The sequence below is a fragment of the Danio rerio genome, chromosome 21 (genome assembly GCF_052040795.2).
Source record: "Danio rerio strain M-AB ecotype USA chromosome 21, GRCz13ab, whole genome shotgun sequence".
In the NCBI taxonomy this organism is placed as follows: domain Eukaryota; kingdom Metazoa; phylum Chordata; class Actinopteri; order Cypriniformes; family Danionidae; genus Danio; species Danio rerio.
The window spans coordinates 35,782,434-35,806,668 of NC_141041.1; the positions used below are offsets into that span (position 1 = coordinate 35,782,434).

The 24,235-nt window shown below is 36.1% G+C and overlaps 1 protein-coding gene and 2 long non-coding RNA genes across 11 annotated transcripts in view; 2 read left to right on the plus strand and 1 right to left on the minus strand.

The window, feature by feature from the left end:
* Positions 1-10,101, plus strand: part of LOC100333843 (uncharacterized) — a 15,508-nt gene extending 5,407 nt beyond the window's left edge. The window contains exons 2-5 of the long non-coding RNA XR_015520456.1: positions 5,834-5,947; positions 9,391-9,525; positions 9,687-9,721; positions 10,022-10,101. This is a non-coding gene — a long non-coding RNA (uncharacterized LOC100333843). The remainder of the gene's footprint in view (positions 1-5,833; positions 5,948-9,390; positions 9,526-9,686; positions 9,722-10,021) is intronic.
* The window catches only part of col23a1b (collagen type XXIII alpha 1 chain b), a 197,577-nt gene continuing 178,019 nt past the window's right edge, over positions 4,678-24,235 (minus strand). For 2 of the 9 annotated variants that reach the window (XM_087301573.1, XM_087301572.1), the window contains exons 7-29: positions 23,886-23,912; positions 23,697-23,723; positions 19,807-19,866; positions 16,775-16,891; positions 13,960-13,986; positions 13,479-13,505; positions 11,644-11,697; positions 11,493-11,555; positions 11,368-11,394; positions 11,205-11,279; positions 10,904-10,939; positions 10,753-10,797; positions 10,602-10,682; positions 10,471-10,524; positions 10,324-10,380; positions 10,187-10,213; positions 10,032-10,100; positions 9,893-9,955; positions 9,774-9,800; positions 9,645-9,698; positions 9,404-9,490; positions 5,756-5,794; positions 4,678-5,142 (exon numbers count right to left, since the gene is read on the minus strand). In XM_087301573.1, the coding sequence (XP_087157699.1) occupies positions 5,101-5,142; positions 5,756-5,794; positions 9,404-9,490; positions 9,645-9,698; positions 9,774-9,800; positions 9,893-9,955; positions 10,032-10,100; positions 10,187-10,213; positions 10,324-10,380; positions 10,471-10,524; positions 10,602-10,682; positions 10,753-10,797; positions 10,904-10,939; positions 11,205-11,279; positions 11,368-11,394; positions 11,493-11,555; positions 11,644-11,697; positions 13,479-13,505; positions 13,960-13,986; positions 16,775-16,891; positions 19,807-19,866; positions 23,697-23,723; positions 23,886-23,912 (1,185 nt within the window). In that variant the 3' untranslated portion in view covers positions 4,678-5,100. Of the gene's footprint in view, positions 5,255-5,755; positions 5,795-9,403; positions 9,491-9,644; positions 9,699-9,773; positions 9,801-9,892; positions 9,956-10,031; positions 10,101-10,186; positions 10,214-10,323; positions 10,381-10,470; positions 10,525-10,601; positions 10,683-10,752; positions 10,798-10,903; positions 10,940-11,204; positions 11,280-11,367; positions 11,395-11,492; positions 11,556-11,643; positions 11,698-13,478; positions 13,506-13,959; positions 13,987-16,774; positions 16,892-19,806; positions 19,867-23,696; positions 23,724-23,885; positions 23,913-24,235 lie in introns of all 9 variants that reach the window. The other 7 variants (XM_087301575.1, XM_087301576.1, XM_087301574.1 and 4 more) reach the window with 6 other exon arrangements.
* On the plus strand, positions 10,873-11,463 carry LOC147838901 (uncharacterized). Its single transcript, XR_015520485.1, has 2 exons — positions 10,873-10,971; positions 11,119-11,463. It is a non-coding gene; the product is annotated as an uncharacterized LOC147838901 (long non-coding RNA).

The window sequence follows — 24,235 nt, forward strand, 5'->3', positions numbered from 1 at the left end:
TTTTTATATTTCTTAACTGCTGTTTAATATAGCAAAGACACACTTTGTCTGATAATATTTTTGCTTCTGGAGCAGTCTTATTAGTTTTATTTCGACAGGAATAAAAGCAGGTTTTAATTTTTTAAACATCATTTTATGGAAAAAAAATTATTAGCTCCTTTAGGCGTTTTTTTTTTTTTTTTTTTGATAGTCTACAGAACAAACTATCGTTATACAACGACTTGCCTAATTACTCTAACCTGTCTAGTTAATGTCACTTTAAGTCTTGAAAAATAACTAGAAAAGTATTATTTACTGTCATCATGGCAATGATAAAATAAATCAGTTAATAAAAATGAGTTATTAAAGTTATTATGTTTAGAAATGAAAATTCTCTCCAGTAAACAGAAAATGGGAAAAAAATAAACAGGGGGCTAATAATTCTAATTCTAATAATTCTGACTTTAACTGTATATATATATATATATATATATATATATATATATATATATATATATATATATATATATATATATGTGTGTGTGTGTGTGTGTGTGTGTGTGTGTGTGTGTGTGTGTGTGTGTGTGTGTGTGTGTGTGTGTGTGTGTGTGTGTGTGTGTGTGTATATATATATATATATATATATTTATATATGTATGTATAAAGAATATCTCTTGAATGAACGATTCATTAATATAGAGCATTTAACAGCATATTCTCAAAGCAATAAACACGTGTACCACTAGTGGTACGCAGGCTTCCTTCTAGTGGTACGCGGAGGAATGAAATATGTCATGTACATGCTACACACATTTCAAAATTTATCAAAAATAATGTATATAATTTGCCATATATGACATATAGCCTATATTTCTGAGGGAATCTGCCACATGTTTTTAACTTTGCAGAGTTGTAGCTGCTTTACTGGGCCTACTACGCTACTGTATTTCAATGCTGCTAATTTTGGTGGTACTTGGAGAGACAATTTTTTTCTGAAGTGGTACTTGATTAAAAAAAGTTTAAGAACCACTGCTATGTTATATTCCAAATACATATTTAGATCACATTTCATAAATCCGACACAGTAAATGAATGAATAAATAAATTCTTGTTATCATTCATTTATATGAATAATTAATGACACAAGCTTAATTGTTGCAAGATTTATTGTATCTTTGTGCAAAACGATCATTTATTTTATGTTAATTATACTTTAAGTGTGTCTAGATGAAAAGCAAGTACAAGTTCGTTTTATATTATTTGTGGCCGAGACTGGATTCGAACTCATAATGTTGTGAATTTTACTTGTCTCGCCTACGGTCGTTCCTATTGGCTAGACAGCAATCTACACCAACGTGCAACTGGCCCGGTCTTGTGGCAAACATGAGAACCACTACACTACGGAAAGCTGGTGGTCAAAACTGTTGAGTAACGGCCCTATGTCTATAGGTTACAAAGACCTGAAACACATTGTATTCACGATTAGTGCAGGGTGGTCTCACAAAGTCTTAATTCAGGTAAACCTTAGCATACAACCATACATTAATGAAATGCATAATACATAATGAAATGTTATATAAAATGTATTACCTTGCTAAAAAGCATTTAAATCTTCAAATATCAGGATGATGTGCAGTATATAAAATCAATAATATCCTGCTATATTTGACACCATGCTGCTTCGTTTACTGCAGTAACCAATGCAAACACCTTTATTTCTGCAGTTCTATAGACGCCAACTTGCTGAATAAGCTAGATTTAATACATTTGTTTTTAGTATATCAATAATGTTTTAGTAAGTTAAAATCCTGCCAGTGTTTCCGGTTGAAACTTAAAGTGGTGTTAAATCCTATGATGTATTTGGGTGATAAGTTGTTGGTGTGAGTGGCAGTTTATTGTTCTCCCATTTTGTTTTATTTATCTCTCTGTCTCTCTCTCTCATTGAGCAGCGCTCCAAACCAGTCGCACATGCTTCCAATCAGAGCAAGTCGGATCTGTTTCTGTTGATAGAGCGTCCAGGCTTTATAGAGTGGAGGACCTATGACGTCACTTTGTAGGCGAATCGGCTGCTAGCATAAAACTGGTTCCCTCGATAAAATGCCTATAGGATTTTCCCATAAACTTTTCGAAGATTGCGAATAATAAGCTCTGTTCAAACACTGTTCATTACACTTACACGTTTTGTCCAACCGGATAATCCTCACACAAAAATACAACTTTGAGCACTTTGGATCTTGAATGCAAATGCAAGAATTGAAAAGCTAACATTAGGCTATCAACGGACTACAGTGCCCTCGGGGCGCTCGCCTATGACATCAGCACCACCCTGCGCAGGCAACTTTTCAAGCTTATTTTTAGAAATATGGTTCGTGACAAACATTTAATCTCTCTGTTATTATAATCCACGCTATATATAAACATATATATACGCAAATGCACACAGACCTACTGTACGTGCATTTTGGATAGTTTTAACGTGGAAAATACATCTGTTTTGCTTTACGGTTGTTCTTAAAGTTTTAAAACTGTATGTATAAATGTGCCTACGGAGTATTATCATAAGACTCATTTAAATAAATGTATCGCTCGCGTGCACACAGCCTGCTTCCAAAAAAGACGACAGAAATGAGGCGTGAGGAACAAGTCTTTTAAATGCCTGCAAGTTCCATCATGGACACAGAGCAACATTCAATTTTCCTTTTTTTGTCACGAAGTACAGCGAGAAGCAGCCCATACAGTCACATATGCTGTACATTTTATAGAGGAGTATAAATATTGCAGTTATGACAGAGTTAAATGTGTTCAGATGAAAAAAAAACAGACGCAAAATCACTTGATCATGTTAAAATGACAGTTATATCATATGTATTTTTACACATTTATTCACACGTTTGCATTACTGAGAGCAGGACAGAGAAATGCTGCACAGGTAAGCAGTATCTTCATAATATTGTTTATTAAAATAAAAGATCAACAAATAAATCTTTCTCGACAGCCTTTACAAGTGAAGGAATTATCTACATACAATCTGAATTCCAGTTAGAATAATACTACAAACTATAAAATACTATTCATGAAAATACTTAAATCACAGACAAATCCAAATGTCCAACGCAAGCGAGCTGCGCTCTAGACCAGTTCAGCTCGATGACGTGTAATGTCTCCCATGCCACCTGTAGTCCCATTTAGCAACTTGATAGCAACCATCTTTTTAAAGAAGCGCAACCAATTTAAAAAATCAAGAGTGTAATGTAACTGATGTGTTTTTTTTTTGTTTTGTCGTAGAACAAAACGTGAAAGTATCTTGAGTTTGTGCCAGCCACGAACCTTATTTAAGCGATTTTACTGAAACCCCATTCAAAAAACCAATTGATTTTGGGACGAGGGAACTGGAAGTGCTAAAATGCTAACTCGCTTCCGGGTTTTTGCATACAAATTGGTGTCATAGTTCCTCCACTCTATAAAGAGACAGAGCAGCAAAGCGCAGAGAAATTCCTTGTTTTTTCGCTATTCCAGTGATATAGTGTGATATTTAAAACATAAAATTGTGAGATTGTAGCATAAATAAGAGAGACTTGTAACTTTAAGTGAAAGAGTTAAAGTAAGTCGTGTAGGGTGCCAATTTATTTAGTGTTTATCCCCTTTTAAGTGTTCTCCTGTTTGGGTTTAGTAAGGGAGTGAGGAGAGAACATTGTCATTGATTTGAGTTTTTTTTTTTTGCAATTAGAAAAATCAGACTTATTGTCTATTTAGAAAGCTTTTGTTTTGTTTGTTATTTTGGCCTCACCCTCTCCTGATGATTTTGGCCAAACAAGTTTTTATTTATTTTTTTATAAAAATTTTATTTAAGTATTTCTCTTTTTGTTTACCCTTCCAGAAAATGAAAAAAAAAAGACTGACTCTGATAAACAATGTATAAAAGACAACATTTTTATATCTTAAGTGAAAGTATGCTGGGATAGAAAAAAAGGAGATTATTCACGCACATTATTAAACATGGATTTATTATTATTATTATTATGTATTCAAACAAATTAAATTTGATATCTTTATTTATCTTAATTTTTTGTTGTACTTTTTCTCAAAACCCCTAGAAAGGTGGTACATGTAACAGTGGTTATAAGGTCTTAAAATGAATGGAAAAAGTCTATATTGTGTGTATTTCACTCTCGGATTTCTGTATATACTCTGTAGTGATTTGTGGGTACACATGATGCAGTATTTGTAATAAGCCACAGTTTTAACTGTATAAGCATTTTCTGTTTTAGAGAAATCAATTTTACCTGGTGTTTTTGCACCATGGCCATAAAAATACTTTAAATGCATGTAAACAAGATTTTATGGCCATATATGTTAACTCCGTTTGAAATGTGTGGTCTAAATATACAGAATTTATGTTACTGTTGCAGTAACACATCTCAGTACTCAAGAGGGCAGTAGAAGTACTTTGAGATGTCTGCATGATTTATTTGTAGTATACTGTACATAAGAACTTTCTCATTTAAATTCTGAAACATTCGGCAGCAACACATGAAACTTGTGAAGATAGAAACATTTGCATTGATGTATGTTTAAAAATTGTTGAGCACAGTGTGAAATCTATTTTGTGTGAAAGCAACAACACATTTTGAAAGCAATTTTAAAAAATAAGCGAGGAAAAAAAATAGATTTTATACATAGTTATATACACAGTAAACCTTTAAAATGTAAAAATGATCAATTTTATTTACACAAACTTCATATAATGCACAAGTAAGATGCAGACAATCCCTCACAAAAACAATGAATAAAAGATCAAAGTATTAGTCAGTGTGAGGGTTCATATAAACAGACAAGACTTACGACAACAACTTTACATATCAGTTATTATAGTTTTTCATCCACTCCACTGGTGTATTATTTACTGACAAATGGAACAAAATATTTTTTCATTGTCATTTCCTATCGACCAAGTGAATAGAGTTTCCTGAGTACAGATTTGTCCATATGTACACCACTACAAATCCAGTGCAACGTCCACATCGCATTCCTCCCTGTATTACAGGCGAGCACTTTCATTTGAAACATCCAGTTGAACTTTGGCAAAGCATACTCCTTCCATGTAGTCCATTCAGTGTTCCTTTAGGGCTGAGATGGGGGCTTGGCTTGCCCTGAAGCCCCTTCCTTTTAAAGCAAACATTTAATGAAGAATAGATGGGGTTGATTGTTTCAAATGGTGCCCAGGAATAAAAGACAGCCAGTGAAGAAGTCATCATTTGTAGATACATTGATCAGTCTGTTAGAAAGTTCAGGGTTATTTTGGTTTAAGACCCATTCTCTCCATAAGGATAGCAGCAGCATTCTCTGTGCATCCACAAGCATAGAGTTCATGTCTCGTTTTAATATCAGTCTCAGCACCTACTTTATGATTCTGTCTTGATTGCTTTTCTAAACTTGTTATTGTGGCAGTGAAAAAGCCCCTCTTTTGTTAATGCAGCGATACAGATATTATTTTTGCAGGGGGCTCCTGTTTGAAAACCAATTTATTAAATAAGAGATGACTAAAACAGGAAGAAAAAGCAAATGTTACTTGCAAAAAAAAATATTTATATATATATATATATATCAATATATACAAACTCCATGCTCCAGGTTAGTCATTACTGCAAGAGAGCCATAGGAGAAAATTGTTAGAAGACACGCACAGAAAGCAGTCACTGCAGTCATACTGCAATATCACCACTGTTATGACAAATATGATGGAAAAACCGATCTCAGTTTTCATATATGATTATACCTTATGCCAGCATTCTGGTATGGGCAGTCCATCTCGACCCTGTCAATAAAAGAAGGAAATCAATGATTTGTTAAACAGCTGCTCCTGATGGAGTGAGGAGGAGGAATGAGGTGATCACACATGAAACCTGCCACCAATGATTACGTGAGACTAAAAGGAAGTACACTAACCCACAGAGGAACACCTTTGGCAGTAAGTATAAATGTGAACCACAGGACACATCATGTTCACATCATCAGCTGTGACGGACAGCTCAGATGGACAAAATCAAAAACCCAGGTGGGTTGATTTATTTTTCCCATGTGACCTTGATTTGTATATGGCAAGGCATAGATTTGATAAGAACACTTGCACTAAAATTTGAATTGGGGATCGTTAGCTATGTTTCCAACCAAAAATGCAAATAAAATTTATTCGCAAAACTGGAAAATATTCAAATAAAGCAGCGATGCAATCCAATGACTTAAAGAGAACAAAATCGTCACTTCCTGATAAACTGGTGCCAAAAATCAACAGTGAAGATAAAAAATAATTTGCTGCAGTAAGAGACGCTGCGTGATTTTTTTTTTTTATTTAATAAACAACTTGCGCCTCAGAAGACAAATGCCAAAATGTAATGAACACGTGGCGGCGTTAGAAGGCGCGAGATGTGGAGCACAGACGCTCTTGATTCTGAAGGTAATTAGTAATGCAATAACACTAATACTAGGGAATGCACGATACATCGGCAGCCATATCGTTATCGGCCGATAAATGCTATTTGTAAGATAATCGTTATCAATCCGATTTCTAAATTAGGCCCATATCTTCAAGCCGATAAATTACGTAATTGTAAAGACCTGCCTGTCTCGCGCATGCGTGGGCGGAACTTGTTTAGACTTGTTCAGTGCACTATAATGGAGCTCTCCTCACACTGTTTATTCCATCAAAGTCCGTCCTATCTTTATGTGTTATCGCTGTGCGTTAATAACTCAGTAAGTAACCATGTTCCTTATCATTGTAGATATGTTTGATGGAGTGTCGTTGTGTATTTTGCTTTAAATCGCCTCAGGAAAAAATATTACATGTGTAAAAGATAACAGCAGTGATGCACATGTGCTAAACCACTCGTTGGGTTGTTTGTAATCTAATATGATTATTTGTTATTATCAACGTACTGCTTGCCATGTGTTGTTGATGTTTGATTGTATTTAGTTTGATTGGAATATTCATATTGATTATAACGAGCACACGTGAGAGCTGTCACCGCACACATATTATGCTCTGTGTTTGAGTTGAGTGAAACTCACAGCGGTTTATCGAAACTTTTCATAGATTTTTTTCCCCGCAATTGACAGCAAGAACGAACATAGAAGCGTTGTCTGATTGACAAGCAGCAGCTACATGTGTTCAAAAGAATGTAAAGCGCCAAATAGGATGAATCTGTGCTGCACTTTCTAAAGTAATACAATCTATATTTAGCTTTTCGCTTGTATTGTTGCTCTAAACTGTCAAAACACCTTTAAAAAGGCTTTTTTTTTGCACATGACATATATGTACATTAATGTAACACGTTTTATTCAAGACAATTTTAACTGGTTTTAGTCCTTAGATCTTTTATTTTATTTAAAATATATTTAACTTGCTTGTTTATTAAATCCCATTTTGTTATTTAACCTGTTATTTTTATGCAACAGTCAAGTTGTATGCTAATTTGCTATGTGAAGAAAAAGAAATAATGTATTTTTTGCATGCTGATTTTTGTAAAATCGTGAATATAGGTCTATATATTCACCTTGCAATTTTGAAATTATAGCTTTTTTGTTTTGTGTATAGATTATCCAGTTCATAAGAGTAGTTCAATCTTTTATGAAGTTTGCTGTATAAAAATATAACATTTTGAAATATTTATCATTATTGGCCTATACATATCGGCTATTGGCCTCCAAGTCTGAAGATTATCGGTTATGGATATCAGCCAAAAAATCCATATCGGTGTATCCCTAACTAATACTGAAATGGTTACATCGTTTTAGAATGACCAAAACAACATTTCAGTTTTACAGTGTCGTCAGCCTGCTGTTTGTCCATTCACACACATTTTTATCACCACATGATCTCTTTTAACAAAATCACATGACATTTCTTTAACGCAGATATTGGAATTTGTATGGTAAAAGTGTTTACAACGTAATATATGTGCATTTTTTAAAAATCAAATAAAACGTTTATCCAACTCAGTTATGCGCATACATTTTAATGCACATTTTCAAAATGTATGTGTATCTTGGCCTTTCCATCAATCGTTTTTTATGCTCATATCCAAAATGCGCATAAAATAATTGGATGGAAACATAACTAGTGACTGTTTCCCCTTATTCAAAATATTGCTGAATAGACTTAAGTGGTTTAACTAAGCACTAGGGCCAGATATATCTACGTTGGTATATTTACTGAAAACAAATAGCAAATAATTTTAACTTTAAACATTTTTTTAGACTGTATTGCATATGCAGGTTTGCTTCAGTTTAATAACCTTTGGTACAAAATGATTTACAAATTATACTCTTTAAAAATATGTTTATGGTTGACAAAATGTTGATTTCACCAATGAACACTTTGCATAGATATAAAATTCAGTACATTTGTACAAACTACATTTGTAGTTTTGAAGCTGGTCTATGCCTTGCCATCTAAGGGTGCTTTCACACCTGTGAATCAATTCAGTTGTTCCGAAACAGAGATTACAATTGTTACATTGTTGCTCTTTGCTCTTGGAGCAGTTCGCTTTCACATTACAAAGTTTCTAATCGGACCAAAAGAGAACAAGTCCCAGGCGAGTAAACTCTCCTCACATTGGTCAGATTGTCAGGGTTTATTTTGCAGCGTCCCACTAAGCTTTCAGGAGAGGTGGGGGTTTGATGGTGATTGACAGGGTGCGCGCGCGATGTGTCTGAGGAGAGATGTGGTGGGGAGGGGTGAGAAGGGTGCGCGACGTAGCCTATTTGAGGACCGGGAGGGAGATGCGAGATTAGTTAGAGATTATCTCTCGTTTGCGGGCATCCAGAGACTCACGAAACTTCCCGCCCTACTTATAATTCTCTCTTCATATCGCCGTATGCGTATTACATATCTATAAAACACTGTGATATTACCGCGCTCAGATCGGATTGCTTTCTCACTGTAATCGAACCGCTCCAGGGTTCGTTTCAATCGAGCCGAGACGACCTCATTCAAGCGATCTCGGAGCGATTACTTTGGCGCAGAACAGAGCGCGATTGCCCTGTTCACATATGCCAAACGAACCGCACTAACTGGGCAAACGAGATACGTTCCGAAACTAAAGTGTAGGTGTGAAAGCACCCTAAATCAGATCTCATGGTTGAAGACAAGGATCCACAGTAAGGATGGAAAAAGCATATGATGTGACCACACACAAACACAAATAATAATACTGTACCAAAGGGCAGGGGGCATCTGATGGGGCCTTTGCCTCCCCACCATGTACTTTAAACCCATTGGTGTCCTGTCAGTGAAACCCATGCATGTCAAATCCTAGCTATAGTAAACTCTTCGAACACGTGCACACAGTGTGATCTTTTGCCATACACATTAAAAGGTGTAGAAAAGCACATTGCATTTATCTTTCCAAACAGTTTCATAACATACCACAGGACAAGGCTGATCAAGCCCTGGAGGTCCCTGCTCTCCCTTCTGTCCTTTTAGACCTTTCTTTCCTATTGAGCCTCTCTCGCCCTGCATGGAGCCATAAAGAAGTACACAGAAGAAAGGTATGCAAAAAAGCCAGGCTCTGATTTTATATATAAACAAAATATCATATATACATGTATAGCCAAACAGTATTATACACATATAGAAATGATTGGAAAATAAGCATTTTTTCGCTAACCTTCTCCCCCTTGTCTCCTCTGTCTCCCTTTTCTCCTTGAAGCCCTGGGAAACCCTGTCACAGGACAGCCATGTTAAGTAAGAAATTACTTTATAAACTTAAATAACTCACAGCACATTGATCACTTACATCTAATCCTGGTTCACCTTGTTTTCCCTAGAATTCAAACCACAATGAGAAAAAAAGTCAGATCTCAGAACATGCCATGTGTTACTATTTTCTTTAACTCTGGTACACAAAACACTGACCTTTTCACCTTTTGCACCTGGCAGGCCTACCAATCCATTAGATCCTGGAAAGCCTTGAAGACCCTATGCGCAACAAACAGAATTTTAGTGCTCCAGTTTTTTAATAGGTTTCTGCTTATCATTTTGCAGTAAAACTTACCCTCTGTCCAGGTGGACCTCTCTCTCCAGCATCCCCCTTTTCTCCTTTTACTGCTTCACCAGGTTCTCCCTGTTACAACACAATTTTATTTTAAACATTTAATCAAAACATTTTTTTTTACAAAAGCGTTTCACAGTTTCACCCACAGAACACACCTTGGATCCAGGCAGTCCATGATATCCCTGGAATATTTGGAAGAAGGTTTTGTATTATTATTTTATATTGCTTAAAAGCAACTTCTAAATATCTTCATCCTTTTTAAAGTCAAGAAGTATTAAACAATTTTCCTTACAGCAGGCCCAGGGGGTCCGGGAGGCCCTGGAGGGCCAGGCAAGGAGATAATCTGGGCCTATAAGACAGTTATCAAGATCCATGCTGGTAACATTTGTATGTAAAAAAATTCTCAAATTTTGATAAGAACGGTTTGTTTTAAACTTACTAGATTATCCTCGAGCCTAGAGTCTCCTTTTTCTCCCTTTTGACCTGCTGCCCCCTATAATTCCATGAAAAATCATGTAAAACCCATATAGCTGCAGTAAACATCAGCTGCTATATATTGTTAATACTCACTGGAGGCCCTGTCAGCCCAAGTTCCCCTTTTGTTCCTGCTGCTCCAGGCTCCCCAACATCACCTCTCTCTCCCTTTTGGCCCTAGATAAGATAACACATTACATTATGCAGTAAAGGTGTCTGAATGAGTACACACTGTGTAATCACCTACCTGCTTTCCTTCAGGTCCAGGTGCTCCATTCAACCCTATTTCTCCCTGTTAAAAAAAAAAAACGTATTTAGATATATATCCACAACTCAACGTGTCTCAACAATATTAACTGTTGTATGGCATTGTTATTCAGCGAAAATGTATTACTTACTTTTGGCCCTTGCTCTCCAGGAGGACCTGGGGGCCCCTATTGATATGGGGAAAATATTTATACAAAAAGTAATTGCTAGAAATCATTAAACTTCCTTATCTTTATATTAAAATTTCTGTTTAGAACAGAGGTCTTCAGCCCTGATATTAGGGACCCTCTGTCTTGCAACATTTAATCTGCTTCAGCACACTAAGAACCTTCATTTGCTGTTTCAGGTATGTTTGATTAAGGCTGGACCTAAGCTCAGCTGAATAGTGGGCCTTCAAGTGCACGGTTGAAGATCTTTGGTTGAAAAATGTACCTGCAGAGCTTTGAAACGAACAGCAAAATCATCAGTTTCTGAGAATCCAGTTGCTCCTTTTTCTCCAGGCAAACCCTGAGGAACAAACAAACAGAAATGACAATGTTAAGCAACATAGGGAATGGAAATGTTTAATGGGTGAGAGACTTTGAAAAATTCTGACCTGGGGTCCTGGATCTCCTTTTTCACCCTATAAAATAGGACCAGAATTACTATATAATGTTACTATTTACATGTAATAAACTGGATTTTCGTGCAACATATTGCCAGCTTTTGAAAACAGCTCACCTTCATGCCAGGGGATCCATCAATCCCTCTCTTCCCCTCTAAACCTGGAGCACCCTGATCCCCCTGTATGACAAATCAACAACTGCATGAAATTATGGTTGTATTTGTTTGTATCAAAAAACAAAAATGTTTAAGTGGCTAATAATCTAACCTTTGAACCTGAGGGGCCCTGTGGTCCAGGCATGCCATTTGCACCATTCATACCCTAAATGAGAATACAATGGATATTTTTCTTGGGCATATTCTGTGTTATGAAAAATAGTAGTGAATATTATGTAAGTATATTCACAGCATGGACACTTATAAACACTTAATCTCAGCTAAAATGCAATTGATTTATGGATTTTTAAAGTCAAAAGCCATGGGGCTCCCATTTAGACACAACATGCACAACAAAATGTACAAGTGAAGAATTCAGATGCAAAAAAATCATTAAGAGGCATCTGAAGTTGTCTTTTAAATCAAGCATTTTCTCAGGCTCCTGTGTACATATGTTCAATAAATTTACTTTTGTTTTTTTGGCTAATAATAGTTTTCCCCCATTGCTTTTAAAGTGAATAACTGAAATGGAAATATGAGCCTGGGAAAATGCTCATTTAAGGAGACAATTTCAGATGGCCCTCTTCAAAATACAAGTCATGTCAAGGAACAACAGAAAGATGCAAACACACGTTAAAGCAGAGGCCTTTACTTGGCCTCATATGCTACTTGAAAGCATTCAGAACTAACCAGCTTATAAGCTTGTTTAAACAGCACTAGAAATTTGTGCATTATGTTCATGCAATAGCTGATTGTCAAGATCTGCTGTTCAGACTATTTACACAGGTTGACGAGGAATGGCTTGGGCTGGTCAGAAACAAACACAGAATTTGAGAAGTCTTTGCTTTGAAGTAAAATATATGCAGAGATAAATAATTTCCTGAACCCTGATAGCAAGTCACTGTTTTCTCTGCAGACATTGATGTAAATGGAATGAAAAATGGGGCCAGTTTTCCCATGCTTTAGCACTGTTTTGCTTATTGAATATTTGAACTGAAAACTTTGTCAATTTTTTTTTACCCTGAAATAATATAATTGCAACTAGGAGTAAAAACATAGTTCAAACTTTACCGCTACAATATCAAATAAAAAAAATGATTGCAAATATATTTAAATATTTATATATATTTATATTTTTGATAACATTTGAAGTGAATAAAAATTGTCCTTTAGAATTGTCTTAAAAGTATTGAATATAATATATAAACCTTAATATATTAAGTATTTAGATTGGGATTTCATTAAAGTACATACATACACTCAAAAATGTATACATGTTTTTACTTGTTCAAACTACTTAGTTAAAATGAAACAACACAATTCTTAAGATTTCATTGGGGCAACTAAATTTTTTTATGTTCAATCTACATAAATTTGTTAAAATTGTTAACTTAATCGATTTGTGTTGGGGCAACATGAATGAATTTTGTGGAACCCTGTATTTTTTACAGTGTAAAAAGTTGGTCCTCCCTTTACATCTATAACAACTCACTTGAGAAGGTTTCCCCCAATGTTTAGGAGTGTGTTTATGGGAATTTTTAACCATCTTGCTAAAAGGGCATTTGTAAGGTCAGTCAAAGATGTTGAGACCTGGCTAGTCTCCACAGTCTTCCCAAAAGGTGTTCATATTGGGGTAGAGGCGAGGAAATTATATAGGCATGTCAAGTTCCTCCGTTCATCCGAGTTACACATTCATCCTTGTCCTTATTGACCTTGCTTTGTGAAGTGGTGGGCAATCTTGGTGAAACAGAAAGGGGCTGTCCTCAAACTGTTCCCATTAGGTTGAGTGCATGAAATTGTACAAAATATATTGGTATACTGAAGCGTTAAGGGCTCCTTTCACTGAAACTAAGCCCAACCTTTGAAAATATATAGCTGAAGATGTTCAGATACTTTAGAGACCACTGTGTCTGATCACATGCTTTTGGACAAATACATGCACATTACCTGCATGCCAGGAGGCCCTCTTGTTCCCTGTGGGAAAATAAATTGCATCACTTAAGCTAGTGGTGCCCAGCTCAGGTCCTCGGGGCTCTCCATCCTGCACATTTTGTATGTCATTTGACAAAAAGATTATTTCATGGAGTTCTCTTTCTACTAGCTGATGATGTGAATCAGGTGCATCAAATAAAGAGAACACACAAAGTGTGCAGGACTGAGCGTTTTGAAGGCCAGAGTTGGGAACTACGAAGTGAAACAACTACGCAAGTCTTATTTAAAGGTGCAATAGGTGATTATCTTCAGAAACAGTTTTTATTATGCTGGTTAAAAGTGGATTTATCTGTATTTTAATATTCTGCTGAAAGTCTAGAAGCAAGATCTTCTATTGCACCTTTAAGCAACAATATGTAAATAAAGTTGTAGATTAATTAAAAAAATATATGAATTATATATTTAAATAGAAATTAAATTTATTAAATTATAATACCTCATTTCCGTCTTTTCCTGGAAGACCCTGTGTTTTAGAATACAAACACAAGAAATTAATTATATTTAAAGGGAAATACATGCAGTTGGTCTACTCTAATTACTCTCCTTTATATGTCAGGATCTCTTATGTATAACTACTTAAAAGTAATATAATTACTCCTAAAATGATACAGTGAACAAAACCCCCAAATTACCCTTTTGTCTTTAAATAATTGGACACACCCAGCAGCTCTGAATTTAAGCAAGTTCTTTCTCTAAACACAGACAAGATTGTTCAGCTAGTGAACATGACTTCAGAACAAACTAAATTAAGATTAACCACATAATGGCTATTTAAACATATTTCAGAATTCATTTGCAGATGCTCTGTAAGCTTGCAAGGACATTTTCAGGCCAGTTAGGGATTTGACATTGAATAAATATTGCAAAACACTTGACTGAAATTCAATTTAATTGTAACACTTTATGTATGTATGTACTTTATGTATTATGTACTACAGGCACTGGAATCATCGACTATTCATATGAGCTGCAGCGCCACGTCTGTTTGTCGTACTCCACAGCACTTGTTGTGAGAAGGACAAAGGCATGGCATTAGGCCTAATGAGGTGGTTTCACTTAGCCATATATAAACACAATTTGAGATACAATAACAGGAAATGGCCTTTGAGCTTCTTGACCCCAGAACATCTGCTCCCAATATGAGGCAGAGGCAGGGTGAGAATTTTTGCCCTTCATCATTGCACCATTCTTTGTTTGGTTTAGATGGTAGTCTGAAAAGGAAACAAAGTGCGTAGCATATGTTCGGATAAACTAGCGTAGGAAAACATTGGAAACCTACAAATGCCTACAAATGGGTAAATAAGAGTTATGTTGTCTTGGGCTGCACATTAAATCACCAAGTATCCTATATCAGGGACTCTCAATGTAGTTCCTGGAAGCTTCAGAGTTTTGCGTGAATATTCTTTCAATTAAAAGAATATCAGATTTGAATAAAAATGGATTGTTCTTTCTGATTATCAAAAAAATTGTATGGGTATGAAACAACATAAGGGTAGAAAAAAATGAAAGAAACCAAATATTGCTCAAGTAGTTTTTAAAGATTAAGCCTAGTTAAACTTTAGGGTTTTAAGGAAGTCATGCCAGGATGTCCCATCAATAAAGAGACACAAGGTCTAAGTCATATCAAAAAGACTTTGAACTAGTTGAACTAGGCTTCCCTAAATTTTAGTTAAATCCATGACACATTAATTGGGAACCAAAGAACTAGATAGCCATGACATAATGAAAACATTTGTGTATTGCAGGGGTAAGCGAGTTCAGTCGTGGAGAGTCAAAGTCCTGCAGAGTCATAGTCCTGCAGAGTTTTATTCTGGCCTGGATAAAATCGCACCTGCCTGTAGATTTCTAACACTCTGTATACGCCAGATTGTATAATGACAGAAATCGAAATACTTTCTTTCATTTGTAAGAAACAGCTCACTGAAGTAAACAAAATGGCACCCCTTCCAGTGCACTCAGTGTTTGGATTCAATCATTCGATTTCATTCCCTCATTTAAGTGGACTATATTACTGGACTAATAGGGAATATGGGAATTTTAAATACAGCCTCAGACCTTGATTAGCTTGTTTAGATGGCTAAGTTCACACTGCAGCCAAATGTGGCCCGAATCTGATTTTTCTGGATCCATGTGCAAAGGAGGGAGAACTTTCCTTCTGAGAGAAAAAAGGGCAGGTGCTCGAGCCCAAATCCCCCTTCTGTACGTGTCTGCTGTTTATAACGAAATAAAATGAAATAACTCTGCAAACAGAGATAAACCAACTCTGCCTTCACAGTTCAGTCTGCGGCAGCTCATTAACCCTTGATGAGTTCAGTACACCGGTGGTCAAACAAACGCGCACCACGGTTGTCAAATAACAAATGATCAGTGTTTTCAATCACAAGTGACTAATTATAGATTTCAAATGCCGAAATACACAGTAGTAGCAGAACAACCTTTTACAGTTGATGAAATACACCACGATTGTCTATGAAAAGGGCAATAATCATATTAGCATGATTTGACAACATGCTTACTTTATAGAGTATCGCGTGTGCATAATTAGACATTTTGTGCAGTCCGTATCTGTACTTCTGCGTGTGCGGGTCAGGTTTATTCACAATGCAAATCAGCCATGAAAAAAAAATTGAGAAAAAAATCAAATTTGAGCACAAAGCCTGGCAGTTTGAACGTAGCCGATGTGTTTGATTATGGTTGGGAGCAAAATTCTGCAGGGCTCAATTTACCTACGCCTGGTGTACTGGAGTGACAGGATGAAGTAATGTTAGAAGAGCCATCTGTTTGTGTACTCTTTTAATTGCTGATTGTGTGCTTTCATTGTAACAGACGATCAGAGTGGCTTATCTCACAGCTATGAAGACGACTGGACATGATCGATAATTGAAAAAGCCTAGAAGCCACCAAGAATGCTATTGAAAGCACACAGCAACATAACTTCCAATTGCACTCAGTATTGCACTCAGTTTGTATTCTACAGTTACTAGCTTTATATAAAATATGCATTATTTTTAAACCAAGTTACTGTGATAGTGAAGCATATGCCAAGAACGCAAATGTAGAAGCAAATGCAGTATGTTTGAACCCAACACTGAGTACAGGGTTCAGCTCAGTGAGAAGCTGCACCTGGTCTTCTGAGTAGGGGTCGTCAACACAGTGTGACTCATATATGAGTCACAACAGCTGTAGAACGAGCAAGTTCAATACTGACATAGACACAAGAGACTATTTGAGATAGACAGTGAGGGTCTCACCGGCTCTCCTGGGTGGCCCTGCGGTCCATCTCTGCCTGTGTTTCCTGGAGGCCCTCTGGGACCAGGTGTGCCTGGAGGTCCTGGAGGACCTGGAGGCCCAGCCTGACCTTGATCACCCTTACAGACAGAGAAAGAACAAGAATGTGAATTTTATCTTTACATAGAGTTACTGACTTCAGTACTTTACTTTGCCTGCATATTAATCATGCTTCATATTGTCTGTCACATAGAAACATCATATAGGCAAACTCTATTGCAAACTGTTTACATTTAAATAATTAAACGCTGCATTGTCAGTTTTGATTAGGTCACAGAATTGGCAGCATGGTTTTATATATGTTTAGGGGCCAGAGACTTGCATGAGTTATTACTTAATAACATTTGACCAAAGTCAAGCTCAAATGAGGTGTATGACCACTGAAAGGCCAAGTCAAGTTACCTTTGTTTTTACAGTGCTTTATACAGTGCAGATTGTGTCAAATCAGATTTTCAGGAAAAGTACAAGACTAACATGATCATACGTCTTGATTATAGTAAGCACTCTAGCAACTACAATTTCAGAACAACCGCCTAAAAACACATAGCATAAAAATAAGGTATGTGTTTTACTAATAAATACACCTACCAGACTTTCATCAGCTTAGAAATTCCAAAAAAATTATTATATTATATCATATTATGTTATATTTATGGTTTTGACAATCGCAAGCTCTTTGGAACACTCTTTGATAGTTAAATATTTATAGAAACATAAGGTGTGATCATTAGCACTGATTTGATTACAAAAATCTGAAATATTATGAAAATATAAAGTTTCCACTAGACAGCAACAATATTAATTGAACCTACTAAAACCAAAATCGAAAGTATGACCAAAGGATCAGCTCCAAATAACATTAAAAGGTTCAAATAAAAATTAAATATGTTAAAGTGCCCCTATTACAAATTTCTGAAAATTACCTTTCATCCGGTTTGCAACACACCTCTAAGTGAATGAAATCATATTGCAAAGTTTCAAATCTGAAAGTGCACTGTGTATAAATTGGTTGTCTCTCAAAAGAAAAAAAAATACTCAGTTATACAAATATTTACTTGTTTCTATTAAAGCTCTTGCAGCAGTCAAAAAACGTATGGCTGCATACCTGCGTCCAAAATAACTAAACTATTAGAAAAAATGGATCTCAAATTAATTATTCCTCGAAGATCAGGTGCTGAAGTCACCAGTCTGAAATATGGGGAACCAACACACTTCCATATTGCTCAGAGGAGGACAAAAGCAACAAACTGTAATGCCTTCATTCCTTTTTTAGATTTATGATTATTTAACATTTTTACATTTTACAAACATGTCAATCAACCCTTACAGAAATAATTGGAAAATAAATAACTTCAAATAATAATAAAATAAAACCTAATTGCACAAATAAATTAGGGGCAAATGTCTACATTTATGCAACAATCTCAATGTTACAATTCATATAATGAAAGATTACAAATCGTCACCCTGGAATTATAAGGTTCTATCTGCGTTCTGAATGGTTTTGAGATATTGAGCTTCAAAGTTTTTGCATTCCACAGCAAACAGTATGTGTGTAACAATCCAGAAAAACAAACAAAAAGTGCTCAGGGGTAACTCAGATATTTGTGGGTGCTCTTTGGGTAAGGGATTCATCAAAACAACAACAGGAATTTGTCCAAGGCACTCGAAAAATGTGGAAAATTTAATTTTATTATTTTTTTAAGTTCCACATTTTTCGAGTGCCTTGGACTGATTCCTGTAGTATGTGTGTAACATTTGTTTCTTAAATAAAAAGTCTTAAAATGTAAAAACGTATAAAAAAAAAAAAAAAACATCCCATAATGTAGATACATTGTCATTTAATAAGAATATGTCAGTAACTCAATTTTGACAAAAATGTCAGATAGAATCTTATAATTCAAAGGTGACGTAATGTATTATTATTGTCAAAACTAGCAAGGGTGATCAGTCTAGATCCAGCTGGAGAGTTTTAAAGAAAAAAAGCTTCCAAAATTAAACAAATGTTCTGTTATGTCTTTGAAGAGACGATCTAATCTTCTCTAGTTTCATAAAATACAAAACATCTTTTAGCCACCGAACATGCAAGGGTGGCCTGGGCATATTAATTCCTATTATATGATTAATTCGTATTTTAATCCAAAAAATGTTTCTGATATTTATCATAGAAATATTCTTTATAATAACAGCACATTTTGGCTTCAACAAAGTTGACCAATCACAACAGACAGGGTCAAAGAACCAGTCACTGCAAATTAGCATCACTGAAAAAAGGGATTCGAAAAAATGAATTGTTGAGAATGCTGACATAAAATAAGATACAAATAAATGCACATAAGACAATGCAAGTGTTTTTTTTTTGTTGTTTTTTTTTTTTGGAAAATATGAACGGGTAAAAAATATGAGCCCTTCACAATCCATAATAGGGGCACTTTAAAGTTAAACATGCTAAAATAACAAGGCACTTTTTTGCTAAATAGTATATTTCAGGTTGATTATTTGCTGTTGTCTGGCAAACACGTTTTGTCTGTATTGCCAATAAACATAACAATTAGCCTCTCTTTGAAATTCAAAACAGGCTTGCAACATATTGTAAACTGCCAGAATGAGCTAACTGAGGAAACAGACACAAAGAAGAAACTGAGTGGGAAAAAAAAGAGTCTGGCTCTACCTTTAGGAGGCGCGTGTGAAAAAAGTGGTGGTCAGCCGTAGCTGAGAGAAAGCCATGCTCAAAGCGAGGAAAGACCATCTGACAGTGGAGGACAGATATTGAAAAAAAAATGGACAGAGCACATAAGAAAGAAAGAAGGGATGCCAGTAATTGCAGCTGTAGAAACAGAATCAGCCTGTACCTCATTGAATGGGGTTGTGGGAACAAAGCAGAGGTAGAAAAAACAAAGCAAAATGGAGTAAGGTATGAAGACACAGATGTTTGTGAACGCAGACAGCCACATGTGTCGGGAGATGCAGGCATGATAGACTGGGAAGGACAAACCTTAACCGTGAGAATCTGATTACTGAGTAGGCCTGCAGAGGCAGCGTAGGCTGGTGGTCCCTGGGAGATCAGAGGTCATATATGGAAGAAAACGGAGGCAGGAAATGACATAAGGGGAGAAAGAGGAGATGGTTTGGGGAATGACACTGTTAGGATACAAATAATGGAGGGTGATGACATTTCATATTGCATTTCTATGCAGAACTGAGCTTCAACTTGAAATGGAATCCTGTGAGAATTATTCTGGCTTTTCTTCTGTTTTAAGAAACCTATCCCACATACACCTTCTGGATATGATTAACATTCAATGGGTGCACATGGTGATGAGGTTTATGTTTAGAGTTGCGGTTAGATAGGTCTGCAATGGATTCACGAAGAAAGGCTGCTTTTTCCCAGGAGAAAAAGCATGATTTTCATGATTTTCCTTTTTCTACAGATTGTCTAGGGTCTCTGTATGTGTAAGATTGCACTGCAGAAACTGAACTGAAAAGCTGTAGAGAAAAACCACAGCATGCCTAAACTAGATTTCTACATTGTCAGCAGAAATGTGTCCATGCACAAGTTTCTGTTGTGATGCTAAAGTGGTTATCATGGATTTTTATATATTTGTATGGAGTTTTTAAGCAATAGTTAATTGTGTCGTGCTCAGTACGCCTACTCAAAACACTTTACACATTTGGAGGAGGCATCTCCTCAACCATCACCTGTAGCTTTTAGTATGTTTCTTGGTTTCATGGGGTTGTTGAAAGATGTGTTCAGAATGTGTCGAATAAATCAATATACCATGAAGTAAAGGCAATTTTAGGGGGGTAGTAGAGAGTTTTCGTATGCATCTCTTTGAATGCAAATGAGATTCTGCAACCTCCCACTTTACATAAGAATTTAACTTATCTAGCAACTCAGCCAGGCCTTGCCCACTGTTGGCCACTGGTTTGAAATTATTATTCAAATTTAGGATACTGTGACAAGTGTGTTCCAGAAAGAAATTTCAACTCTAGAAGTAATTAAAGGGGTTCAAAAACTTCTTACTGATATAAAGAAAGACTGTTTTGTGGTGAACTTTCCCTGTTAAAAAAATAGCCTATTAAGGTTAGGTATGTTTTGAAGCTGGATTAATTTGGTCATGTGCTGATCCTAAAAAGATTTATGCTGGTAATTTTTGGGTCCTAAAATGGTTTATGCTGGTCATGAGCTGGTCCTAAGCAACTAATACCTGTTGAGAACCAGTAAAATATCACATCAAGCCAGCCCATGAAGAGTTAAAAAAAAAAAGAGTTTAACCAGCAGCCATCTTTCAAAACACCAAACCAAAAATGTGTGTGTTTTTTTTTAACAGGGTTGTGTCTTGTAACTTTGTATATCTCAACCAGTAACATTACACACCGAATTAAACCCATTAATGGGCATTTCCAACTCCATTCAAAGACCGCATTTACACTGGATAGTTCAAGTGACTCAATTCTGATTTCTTTCTCTCATGTGGCACAGATCGAATATGGCCCATGCATGTACATTTAAGCAAGAAAAAATCATGTGGATTCCGATTTACTCAAATCAGATTCAGGCCTTGTTCATATGTAGAAATGTATCTAATATGAATCGGATTTGTGTCTGCTGTGTAAACAGTAAATCAGGTTTTCAGCTGTCAGTGCAAGTCGCGCATCATTAAAAACCGTAGCGAATGACGTCAACTCTGACACTTTCATTTCAGAACAGACTTCAGTCCCAAACCTTAAATTACATAGACTAGGACAAAATACGCTTTTATATTGTCATGTAGCATACAGGTATTTAAGCATGTTAACGGAAGAGAGAGAGAGAGAGAGAGAGAGAGAAAGATAGAGAGAGAGAGTGTGTGTGCAACATCTGCCATGTAAACAATACACTGTAAAAAAAACCCGTAATTTTACAGTTTATTTCCGGAAGCTGGGGTGTCAGTGTTTTGACGATCTGTGCTACCTCCTCAGAATGTGCTACTGGTAACTTAATATTTTATGTTTCATCTACCAAAACAGGGTTAGCACATCTTGTCAGCTTCCGGTAGCACATTCTGAGTAGGTAGCACAGATCGTTAGTAAAATCGGAAATAAACCGTAAAATAAAGGCTGTTAAATTAAGTTTACCCTAAAATAACGGACATTAAATTACAGAAATGTCCTTAAATTTACATTTTTGGTAAATTTCTGTTATTTAACCTGTTATTTTACAGTAAATTTCAGTAATTTAACACCCGTTTTTATACGTTTTTTTTTTCTAAATAAACCGTAAATTACAGATATTTTTTACAGTGTAGCCTATAAACCACAGGTGTCAAATCCAGTTCCTGGAGGGCTGCAGCTCTTCACAGTTTAGCTTTAACCCTAATTAAACACACCTGATCAAACTTATTGAGTCCTTGCATCTTGTTTGAAATCTACAGGTAAGTGTGTTGAAGTAGGATTGAAACTAAACTGTGCAAAGCTGTGGCCCTCCACGAACTGGATTTTCACACCTGTTTTATAAACTAATATAAAGCATTGCATTGCATTAATCATGCCATGGACATTTCATTAAGATCCCTACTGGTTTAAAAAAAGCCTAGATTAAAAGAAGATAGCCAAATTAGAACGTGTCATAAGTGAAGTTTCATAAACTAATTTCGAGAGGGGCACGTGACATGATCAACTTCAGCTGATCCTAACTACCTGATCGCTAATCATTAGCTAGCCGAACAAATCATTCCAAAACTACTATCCTGCCTAAACTTCATTTCTTATCTCTGTTTTCGGAACCCCTGCTAACACATTAAATACATGGTCATTTTTTTCTGGGTCATTGCGTCTTTGCAGAGTGCTGTGTAAATGCAGACAATCGAATACGAGTCACTTTTAAAAAATGATGTAAGCCGGTCATCAAAAAAAAAAAAACTGCATAGTCGCAAAATTGCAATTAAAGATCTGCAGTGTAAATGCAGCCTATATGGTGCACTGCACTATCCTTCATATGCAATTTCTGAACATTCTTCATGACTGCCTCTGATGGCACAAAGAATACTTTGTGAGTCTGAACTGCTTCTTCTGTGTCTGGGCAAAGGGCAAAAGCCACAAGTCAAAAGTAAGCGGGAGGTCAACTATCCACCTGCACTACAAACTCAAGTCCTGCCATCTGGAAGGAAACACGGCTTTAATCGACTTCCAGGTCAAGGGGCCCTTGTCCCATGAGAACTTTAATGGATTCCAAGGGGTCGTTCTCCTCCTGCTTAAGTGGAGTTGAAAAAGCGCTAATTTGGCTCTTACATCCACACAAAAAAGAAGAACACGGCCCATGGGAAAGGCTGCTTTCCTTTTTCCTGACTGCTCATGTCACCACTCCAAATGATTTGGTTCATTTTTCTACTGCCAGATTGATGGCGCAAAGCAAAAACAGCGCAGCGTATACTACACATGTTCTTAACATAAAGTGAGAGAGCAGCCAAAGCACATGTTTCTAATTGTGTTGAATGGTCATGAGGCATGGTGGAAAAGAAGCACGGAGAGCCAAATGATTTAAATGATAGCTCGAGTAGATATAGATAGAAAAGTGGTATGATCTTCACTGACGCATTCCTGATTTGTCAAGCCTCACAGTTTTTCATTGTGGAGCAGAAGAAAACAGACTCAGTGGAGGCTGGGGAACAGTGATGGATACCATATTGAAGCTGTAATTTAAATTAGTTTAACAGATAAAGATTTAACTTCTATCAACATCAGAGTGTAAAACATTTAGCCACCTTGCCCTGTCATGTAAAAGGAAACGGCTTTAATGGACTTCCAGTGCTATACTCGGATCAGTGCAATCTCTGTTAAGTAATTATATATAATGTATTATTTATAAGGGTTATCATAATAATATTCTACTGTAGAAACACTCACCATGGGCCCCATGTCTCCCTGGTCCCCCTGTGAAGAGAGCAGCTCTTAGTTTTGATTTATTCTTTAAATTTCACTGGGAAAAATGAGACTGAAATGATTCAGTTATAGTTAAAACTATCACTGGTATGCCTCGATGGCTCCAAAAATGTTACATTTATCATGCTGAAATGGATTGTGTGGTGAATATACCTTATCTCCTTTTGGTCCCGGCATTCCCTGGCAAAAGAAGAGAAAGATTCAGAATGACAGATTAAAAATTGTTCTCAACACCACAGACTTTTCCATTGCAAACCACAAGTCACACCGCTTACACCTTCAGAAATGACTGGCAGATGTTTTAGTGGTTGAATGGAAATGTTTGAATTAACGATTGGCAAAATGAAAAACAATACATCATAAAACGTGAAATGAGGAATATAGAAAAGTACAGATAAAACAATGTTATGACATTCCACTCCTGATGACTGCAAGGATTCCATTTTTTTTTTTTTTTTTTTTTAAGAAGAGATCTTATATCACAAGTGTGGAAATGGATGATA